Below are 10,940 nucleotides of genomic sequence, written 5' to 3'. Positions count from 1 at the left end.
TGTATTTGCATGTCTGTGTTTGTCCCACTACCACCACCACCACCACCAGCACCACCACCATTGCTTGACATTGATGTTGGTGTGATTATATCCCTGTAACTTAGCAGTTCAGCAAAAGAGACTGATAGAATAAATACTAGGCTTACAAAGAATAAGTCCTGGGGTCGATTTGTTCAACTAAAGGTGGTGGTACAGCATGGCCACTATCAGATGACTGCAACAAGTAAAAGAATAAAAGAATATATATATATATATATATATAATGCATGAATGTGTGTGTATGTGTTTGCCATATTTTCTGGCATCAAGTAGATATAGTATATAGTGTAAACTTTCACACATTGTCACTCTTTCCAAACCTTGCTGCATTTCATATGGAATTTTGGGTCTGAAAAATTTGATCTGTATGCCAGAAAATTCAGTGTAGATGCACATGTGTCTGTGCTTGTATGCATGCATTCATTTGTTCTTTGCTGAATACATCCATATTAGTTTATAGACATTATTTTAGGACACAATAAATACTATTCTCTAATATTATTTTCCAGAAATGTTGTGCTTGTGCACCACGGTTAATTCAGAATGATATCCGGTTTCTCTCAGTTCTGAACTCTTCTATTGAAAGGTAAAAAAATCTTTAATCCAATACACTCTACCAATATGTGTTATTTTTTAGCATGACAGATGCCAGTGCCGCCTGACTGGCACCCATGTTGGTGACACGTAAGAAGTCCAATATCAGCTCAAAATATATGGCTGCGTATTGCACCCAGGTGATCGTTGATGTCTCTGGACTCTTGTAACTGTTACTTCTACTTGGCATGTCTGATCTTGATTTACCTCAGATATATAACAACTTTTCTTATGTGAATTAGATCTTTCAGCATCAAGATGCTTCTGTTATATCAGAACTGATGCTGAAGTTTTTCAAGAGGCAGTCATCATCATCATTTAACGTCCGCTTTCCATGCTAGCCTTGGGTTGGACAATTTGACTGAGGACTGGTCAACCAGATGGCTACACCAGGCTCCAATCTGATTTGGCAGAGTTTCTACAGCTGGATGCCCTTCCTAACACCAACCACTCTGAGAGTGTAGTAGGTGCTTTTTAGGTCCCACTGGCATGAGGACCAGTCAGGAGGTACTGGCAACGGCCACACTTAATATGGTGTATTTTACGTGCCACCTGCACAGGAGTCAGTCCAGGGGCACTGGCAACGATAAGAAATAAATAAGTTTAATATAGTGTGATGCTTAAGTTTGCTCTTCACTAGTTTCTTTTATATTTTTACATTCATATCTTAAAATTAAGAAGATAGGAACCCATAAATATTATCAAATTTTTGTGCCATTTTTCATTTTAGCTTTGTCTAAAGTATTTAGGGTTATATTTCTGTGGCATTAAGCAATCTATGCAAAAGTTTTGTTTACCATTGTGATTTTTATTCTTAAAATCCTTTTTACATAAACACACATCTACCTACTCATCATCCATTCACCAATGTTTCCCTAACATGGGACCATTTACTGCAACAGTTTGGGTTTCAGGGACCCACAGCTTTTTAATATTCTCCCAAAGAGCCTGAGGAACCTACACAAAGTAGATGTAGGGGTTTTTAAATCTAAGCTGGACCTCTTCCTGTCAAGAGTCCCAGATGAACCTACCTCACGGCAAGAGGTGCAAATGAGGGTAGCTACATCAAACTCCATTTTTCACCAAGTGCCACATATTGGAGGAGGCTCTCAGTAATAAAAGTGTAGCAAAATGGTGGTGCATCAGCATGGCCGCAGCTCTGAGCTGAAACTACAGAGAAAAAAAAACATGGCTATAGTCTAGTGACTGGAGCAAGTAAAAGAATAAAATGATTGTTTACCATTGTGATTTTTATTCTTAAAATAGGTATTCTTAAAATTCCTAAAATCCTTTTTACATACACACACATCTACCTACTTACCATCCATCCACCAATGTTTCCCCAACATGGCTATAGTCTAGTGACTGGAACAAGTAAATGAATAAAATGATTGTATTACACATATGATGTTTCAGTGATCTGATGATTTAGTTTTCAGTATTTACATTAATTTGTGAATGCACAATTCTATTGTATAATGCAGAACATGCATGTTAATGTAAACAAGTATGGATAATTTGCATACATAAATATAAAAAAAAAGTATATGAAAAAATTATAAAACAGCTGTAATTGTATAGAAAAACAAATCTATATTCATCTCAGACACCTAACTTTATTGCTTTATGTAAATGTATATATATATGTATACATACATATGTGAGAAAAAATAAGTTCAAAAGAGAACAATTCAAACTTTTTGAGAGATCCAAAAAGAGAGAAAAAATGGTTTCTAATAAAGATTCATAATATTCATAAAAATCAGCCAGAACAAGTATTAAGAATATGAAAATAACAATTGAAAAAATTTGTTATAGTATAAAGAAACCATAAACAAGTATTAAAAAAATGGAGAAAAATGATGTTGAATCAAAATTAGATTTAATAGAAAATTTTATATTAAATCTAATTTTGTTTCAACATCGTTTTCCTCCATTTTTTTTTAATACTTGTTTATGGCATATATATACCTATAACAAAATTTTTCAACTATATGTATACATATATATATATATAGTGTTTGTGGTTATGTACTAAATGAAATTTTTTCTTTCCCGTTTGATCTATGATATCTACAATGACAAAAACAACAGTTATATATTGGAGAATGTCTACGATACTGTATTCCCTGTTATTCGGCAACATCATGTCGAAGCTGACCAAGCCTTGTTGACACGCTGCATTGAGTTGAGTGCTGGTAATAACTTACAAATAGGTATTAATCAGCAGTTTGACTGTGATTTACCTGAAGCTGTAAGTATCTTTGCATCTATTTTATCTATTTCTGTTGTTGTATGTGTGTGTGTGTAGAGAGAGAGAGAGAGAGAATTCTAAAGAGGAGCCATTTGAAAAGGAAAGGATTAAGGAAAGTATTTAGAGTAGGTCCTGGAAGGTGGGGTGCAATTGTTGTTTAGTCTGTCGTTGATCAGACTTCTGATCAAATGTTCAACAAATATCCTGACTTTATCAGAACACATTTCGTTACATACCAAATAAATTCACCACTACTTGTTACAAATCATGTCACCTTGCTGCACACACCAACCAAAATCTTTCACATCACATGTAAAATTGTCAATTTTATTTACATAAACACAGATGACATAATAAGAAGATGAATATTTTAAAATCACAAAAACAAATACTCTTTCTCTCTCTATCTCTCTCTTAAACATAAACACACACTTACAACAGAGATTGCTGCACAGTATAAAGTATAACCACACTTTGACATTGCACACCACATGTAATTGTTGTTGTTGGCACTCCGTCGCTTACGACGACGAGGGTTCCAGTTGATCCGATCAACGGAACAGCCAGCTCGTGAAATTAACATGCAAGTGGCTGAGCACTCCACAGACACGTGTACCCTTAACGTAGTTCTCGGGGATATTCAGCGTGACACAGTGTGACAAGGCTGACTCTTTGAATTACAGGCACAACAGAAACAAGAAGTAAGAGTGAGAGAAAGTTGTGGTGAAAGAGTACAGCAGGGTTCACCACCATCCCCTGCTGGAGCCTCGTGGAGCTTTTAGGTGTTTTCGCTCAATAAACACTCACAACGCTTGGTCTGGGAATCGAAACCGTGATCCTATGACTACGAGTTCGCTGCCCTAACCACTGGGCCATTGTGCCTCCACTACCACATGTAATTTGACCACATTATCATGTTATACTTCAGGATATGGACAGAATTTGTTCACATGATGACTGTCTCAGAAAAAAATAAAACTGTTTTTTAAAAGAAAATATGCATAAAATAAGCAATTAAAAATTGCAAATGCATACCATCTTCACCATGCACAGTTTATCTAAACTTACACACTTTTTACTGTGACTTCCACACTGCATGTCACACATGGCTTGCATTGCTAAGCAAAACACCACATTGTCCAGCAGCTTCACTATGTTCTATGTAATATGCATTCATCCTCTCTCATCATTTACTCAGGCTGTCACATACTGCACACCGCATAATATCCTCCATATATTGCTATGCACCCTTTATTTCGATACTCTACCCTCATGCAATTGAAACATTACGCAGCAAAGCATGTGATTTCATCTTGAACAAAACTGAATTATCATCATCATAATCATTCTTTTAATGCCTGCTTTTTCTGTGCTGGTATGGTTTGGGCAAGGCTTCTCAAGGCAGTATTTTGATACCAACGCTTAGTTGTTTTGAAATAATGTACTTTATTCTTCAGTGGTTTGGCATATTAAACTGTTGGTACTGTGGGACATATTGTTTATATAAGATTTTTTAAAAAATGTTACCAATGCCCAAGTAATGTAAATGCAAAACATACACTAGCATACATATGCATGTATGCACACACTCACATACATACACACACATACATGTGTACATTTACACAATGGGCTTTCATGCAGTTTCTGTGTACTAAATCTACCTAATGTCATTCACAAGTCATTACTTAACTCAAAACTAAAGATGACACTTGCCCAAGGTTCCACTCAGTGGGATCAAATCCAACACCATGTGGTTGTGAAGTGCAACTTTTTAACCACATATCATGTTTGCATAAATAAAGGCATTTAAAATAAAATAAATAGATCAAATGAAGGAGTTGGTGGTGATCTGCTTCAATATAAATAATTAGTTAACCCTTTAGCATTTCTTATGCACCTGTACCAATGGTAGCACCTGTACCAGTGGAGCACTAAGAGCACGTTAAACGATGATGATGATGATGATGACATCATCAAAATCTCAAAACTACGAGATAATACATTATTAATTGAAAGCATTTGACAGAATAATTTGAATGCTAAAAGGTTAAAGAAGTTAGTAAATTTGGTTTGCTCTCATCTTGATTATTACACATCTCCATGAAATAGATTTACCTAAGCTAGCCAAATAGGGAACCATTTTTGCTGTGCCAGGAGTAGCAGATAAACCACTTTCTCTCTCTCTCTCTCTCAAATTGCATCTTATTGTTTTAAAAAGAGAAGGACACATTGAACAATGCTCTCCTAAATATACAAAATCACTGAATGGTCACTGCTGAAATACCTACTGTTGAACCTAGGTCTGCATAATCAGAAATAACCTGGAGTTATTTTTGGATTTGAAAGCAGGACAAACCAGAGCTTACTCAACATTACTACAATTATTATTGTTGTTGTTATTATCATCATCATCATCCTCATTATATTCACCACCATCACCACTATCATTACTATTGCCAACAACAACAGCAGCGATTAATGCAGCATAACAGTATAATTTATAAAACTTGTTAAAGCCACATGATATTTTCTGTTTATAGTGTAACATCCTTCAGATGCTGGATAGTTTGAAAACTCCATTGGAGAAATTAATATCAGTGAAATCCTGCATGGTGAGTATTTATATATATAAAACACACACACACACACACACACACACACACACGCACACACATGATGATGATATATATATATATATTGAAATATATAATTTCTGTTGATTTAGATACACACCTGTATATTAGAATATACACATATAAATGTATGTGTGTAGTATATATATATATATATATATATATATATATATATATATATATATATATATATATATATATATATATATATATATATATAGAGAGAGAGAGAGAGAGAGAGAGAGAGAATGTATATTTATATGTGTATGTGTGTGTATGTATATATGTACTGTGGTGGGTTGGTGTTAGGATGGGCATCAACCCACAAAAACCCTGCCAAAACAGACACAGAAGTCTGGTGCAGGTTTCTGCTTGGCCGGCTCCTGCCAGCATGGAAGGTGGACGTTAAATGGTGATGATGATGTACGCATACAAATACCATCATCATCATTTGATGTCCATCTTCCATGCTGGCATTGAGTTGGTTGGTTTGACAGGAGCTCTTAAGCCAGAAGACTGCCTGCTTTAGCATGGTTTCTATGGCTGGATGCCTTCCTGACACCAACCACTTTATAGTATGCAATTGGTACTTTTTTTTCATGTGGCACCAGCACTGGTAAGGTCACCACATAACTTGCAAAACAAAGATCCCTTATCTGAGAGGAGATTGGTGTTGAGGAAGGTGGATTTATGCCAGGTGATGAGAGGTTAAAGTATGACAGAGGGACAGAAACAGGCATCTTGTTCTGGAAGATATATAAATATATAATTAGCATGCTCCACTGGAAGGGTAATGTCAGTGTGCATGCACAATAGAGTGTAAATGATTTAAGAGGAAAATTGGGTGTAAGAGGCATCAGATGTTGTGTGTAAGAGAGAAGACATGCTGATTTGGTCGTGTGATGTGTATGGATGAGGACAGCTACATAAAAACGTGCCAAGCTCTAATTGTAGAAGGTACCTGTGGAAGGAGTAGACCCAGGAAGATATGGGATGACTTAGTGAGAAAGGATAGGATCTTCGGATGCTGGGCCTCGTTGAGGAAATGACAAGAGACCAGGAGTTATGGCAATTTGCTGTACTTAAGATGTGCCAAGCTAAGTAAAATCGTTGTCATTCATAGACACAAGCTTGTCCGTTACAGGTACTGGTGCTACATAAAATGCACCTGTGCTGGTGTTACATAAAAGCACGTAAAAAGCACCTATCACACTTTGTGAAGTGGTTGGCTTTAGGAAGGGCATGCATCCTCAGAAACCATGTCACAACAGACAACTGGAGTCTGGACAGCTCTTCAGCTGGCCAGCTCCATGTCAAATCATTCAACCCAAGCCAGTATGGAAAACAGATGTTAAATGATGATGATATCATCATCATCATTTAACATCCACTTTCCATACCAGCATAGGTTAGATGGTTAGACAGATGTACGTAAAAGCACCCACTACACTCTCAGAGTGGTTGGCGTTAGGAAGGGCATCCAGCTGTAGAAACTCTGCCAAACCAGATTGGAGCCTGGTGTAACCTTCTGGTTCACCAGTCGTCTGCCAAATCGTCCAACCCAAGCTAGCATGGAAAGCAGACGTTAAACGACGATGATGATGATGATGTATGTATGTATATATATATATGCTGAGACCCCCTTCAGTCATGACTGACCATGGGATTGCACCTAGAAAGTTCCTCCTAGGCACAAGTCTGGGCAAGGTTGTTTATGGAAGACCAGCAGTCGCCCATACATACCGGCCTCCCCTCTCCACACCACCAGTGTTATCCAAGGGAAAGGCAAAGGGGCCAATACAGCTTGGCACCAGTGACATCACAACTCATTTCTACAGCTGAGTGAACTGGAGCAACGTGAAATAAAGTGTCTTGCTCAAGAACACAACATGCAGCCCAGTCTGGGATTCGAACTCACAACCTCATGATTGTAAGCTCGACACTCTAACCACTGAGCCATGTGCCTTCACACACACACACACACATATATATAACTATCCATGAGACCTTTTCTCCCTCAACTTCACCGAAAGGTTATAGGATACCAGTCATTAGGGTCTGATGAGACGAATATAAAGCCAAGCATTTTATGAATGCGAAACTCTGGATAACTCTATTAACTGGCCATAACTATCTTTCTCCAAATATATATGTATATATATAGATGCATAAATGCTTGTATGAGTTAAATGTGTAATATGCAAAGTTGACATCACTCTGCTTGAATGTATATATGAAATCTGTAAATGTTTGTATTTCAAAGGATAGCATCTCAAGTGGAATCTCACAACATACAGAGAAATCGAGGCTATTCTGTAAAAGTGCTAATTGTGAGTATAATATTTTATTTATTGATGTCATTGCTATTGTTTCTTAGTTGAGTTGGTATGTGAGCCCTCTATGTTTTTCAATTTTTATACAATTTTGTCTCCAACAAAGTGTGAGGTCACTATGGCACAAAAAACTACAAAGAAGGGAAAGACATGTCCTACAAATTCAAAGGACGTCAATTGACAGAAAGTTTGAAGGACTGGATATCATAGATCAGTTTGATCACTAGAACACAAGACAAAGATAGTGAGTTCCAGAGAGCAGCAGTTTGAACAAAGCAGACTTTAGAATAAAAAGGACTTGTGATTAATTGGAAGCTCAACAGAGAAATGGTGCAACTGAGAAGAGAACCAAGTGACATACTTAAAGGTTTTGACAGAGGGTATTATTCCAAAAAATTCATTTGAGCAATGACCATGGAAATACTTGCAGAAAAGATGCAACAAAGATACATTTTGACAATGAACCAAAAACTACAACCTAGTAGATAAAAGAAGATCCAATATGTTAACGATTTGATTCTGAATTTGATCAAGGAAGTTAAGATACTCAGAGGAAGCACCAATGCAAAGATAACAGCTGTGTTCAATGCCTTATTGAGGTACAGGATACTCTTGGGTATAAGAAGTTTGCATGGAATATAGATTCCAAGCTTCTTGGCAGCTGACATGGCTATGGATTGAATATATTTGTTCCAAGAGATATCCAGTCCTGCACCTTGAAAAGGAACCTTCCATGAGCAGATCCATAACCTCTCAAAACATACAGTGATACCTCCAAAACATAATTTGGGCAACTATTATTATTAGCTTACTATCAAATTATTTATTGTTATATGAGGGCTTCTCTTGGTCAGTGTTGACCATGCCTCTGCACATGTATGCGCATGGCCATCTTGACAGCATTATAGGATCCCAGGAAAATTAGTACACCAAACCCTAAAGTATTTAACATCAAGCCACTACATACATAAATCAGAAGTGAACCCTATACAGTTCAGCCCCTGCCTCCCCGAGCAACTTCCCAGCTTGTGCATGCCTTAAGACAACAATGTGTGTGTGTAGGCCTGGATGAGATTTTTAGAAAAAGACTGGCAGGTGCTCATGCACATATATCTCCTCTCTTCACATCTCTAGATCTGATGCCACAAAACATCTTGGTACTTATTCTATCGGTCTCTCTTGCCGAACTGCTAAGTGGTATATGTTTATTTGTTATGACTTTTTGTGTTCTGTTATGAAGAAAACATATTTTTAGAAATTTAATCTGTATCTTTTCTCTTAGTTCTTTCTCTTTTTTTTCTCTACTTTCAGCATCCATTTGTATTACCTCAGATGACCTTATTCCTTTATTGGTAAGTTTAGTTACAAGAGTCTTCTAGTATATAAGTTATTTTTTGATTGAAGATTGAAAAGAATAAGTCCATAGTTGTTCAACAACTACAAATTTATTTGTGCTGTTGTTACTGTTTAATCTCTAGTCAATCTTGATTAAACAGATCAACTTATAATTAAAAGCATTCAAACCATGTCCTTCCTGTCATTTTTCTTGTAAGAAAGTAGGGTGAAATTTGAGGTGGATTTGACTGTTATTTCAAATAAGACAAACAACCTCATTAAGAGAACATAAAAACAAAAACATGGAAAAAGAACTTTTTTTTCAGACAATGAAAGAAACAAATAGAGAAATGAGACAGGCAACATAAAGAACATTTCCTTCATCAGTTGTCCCCTGTTTTATCTACTCTATGTTTTGAAAGTTGGGACACTTTGGAATATATTGTACTGGTTGTTATATAACCACACAAGAAGGACAGAAAAATTTTTTTAAAAAAAATTTTAATTAGAATTAATAGTTTGTGTCAACTTCACACAAGCCTAATTGTTTTGGTTGTTTAACTCCTGGTCAGGCTTTCAATTCTGTTTTGGTTATATAATGCATTGGCTACTATCAAATGTGTCCTTCTTTCTTTAAGACTGTATGGTGTGACCTGAGGAAGATTTACCTCCTATTTCTAGCAGAACAAATAATCACACAGAGGCTCACTTGTGTTTCCAGAATATATAGTTATATATAGGGCGGCGAGCTGGCAGAATCGTTAGCATGCCAGGCGAAATGCTTAGCGGTATTTCATCTGCCGCTACGTTCTGAGTTCAAATTCCACCGAGGTCGACTTTGCCTTTCATCCTTTTGGGGTTGATTAAGCAAGTACCAATTACACACTGGGATCGATGTAATCGACTTAATCCCTTTGTCTGTCCTTGTTTGTCCCCTCTATGCTTAGCTCCATTGTGGGCAATAAAGAAATAAATATATAGTTTTGAATAATGAAAATCTTGCTTGATTTAAATTTTTAACTATCTTCATTGCTGAAATAGTAGATGAAGTTTGATTATATACATTTGAAATTAGCAATGCCTTTTCAAAATTAATTTCTGGAAAGAAGATTTGTGACAAAAGTAAAAAAGGCTTCAGGAACAGGAAAAAGGGGGAAAAAAATAATATAAAAAAGTATCAGAATATAGTTTTTAATCTTCCATTTTTAGGAGGAATGAATAGTGATCGTCATTTCTTCCTTACAATGGATAACTAAAGAGCTTAATCTATATATCCCCTTTCTTGTATTTTATTTTGTTCCTGTGGTTTTGGATTCAGTTCCATTGTGTGGCACCTCGAGCAAGTGTCTTTTATTATAGCCCCAAGTTGACCAAAGCCTTGCGAGTGGATTTGGAAGATAAAAACTGAAAGAAGCCTGCCGTATATATATATATTATATATATATAATTTAGAGAAAAAAAACACAATTATTGAATTCATCCATGAAAATCCACAATCACATATAGAAAAATTTAATAAGTAAATACATTAAAAAGACCTATAATAAAAATCAAAAAAGTACAAAGTAATAAATATTAAAATAATAAAATAATATTATTATACTATTATTATACTCTCTTGCCGAACTGCTAAGTGCCGGAGACATAAACACACCAGCATCGGTTGCCAAGCAATGTTGTGGGAGACAAACACAGACACACAAACATATACATACATATCTATCTATCTATCTATCTATCTATCTATCT

At 36.1% G+C, this 10,940-nt stretch overlaps 1 protein-coding gene across 3 annotated transcripts in view; it reads left to right on the top strand.

Annotated features, from left to right (window-relative positions):
- Window positions 1-10,940, top strand: part of LOC106875951 (putative uncharacterized protein DDB_G0284213) — a 57,777-nt gene that overhangs the window by 38,063 nt on the left and 8,774 nt on the right. For all 3 annotated transcript variants that reach the window (XM_014924286.2, XM_014924285.2, XM_052973518.1), the window contains 5 exons: window positions 549-625; window positions 2,728-2,887; window positions 5,431-5,502; window positions 7,787-7,853; window positions 9,168-9,208. In XM_014924286.2, the coding sequence (XP_014779772.1) occupies window positions 549-625; window positions 2,728-2,887; window positions 5,431-5,502; window positions 7,787-7,853; window positions 9,168-9,208 (417 nt within the window). The remainder of the gene's footprint in view (window positions 1-548; window positions 626-2,727; window positions 2,888-5,430; window positions 5,503-7,786; window positions 7,854-9,167; window positions 9,209-10,940) is intronic.

This window comes from Octopus bimaculoides, chromosome 16, assembly GCF_001194135.2.
Source record: "Octopus bimaculoides isolate UCB-OBI-ISO-001 chromosome 16, ASM119413v2, whole genome shotgun sequence".
NCBI lineage: Eukaryota > Metazoa > Mollusca > Cephalopoda > Octopoda > Octopodidae > Octopus > Octopus bimaculoides.
This window is presented reverse-complemented; position numbering and strand designations above follow the sequence as displayed.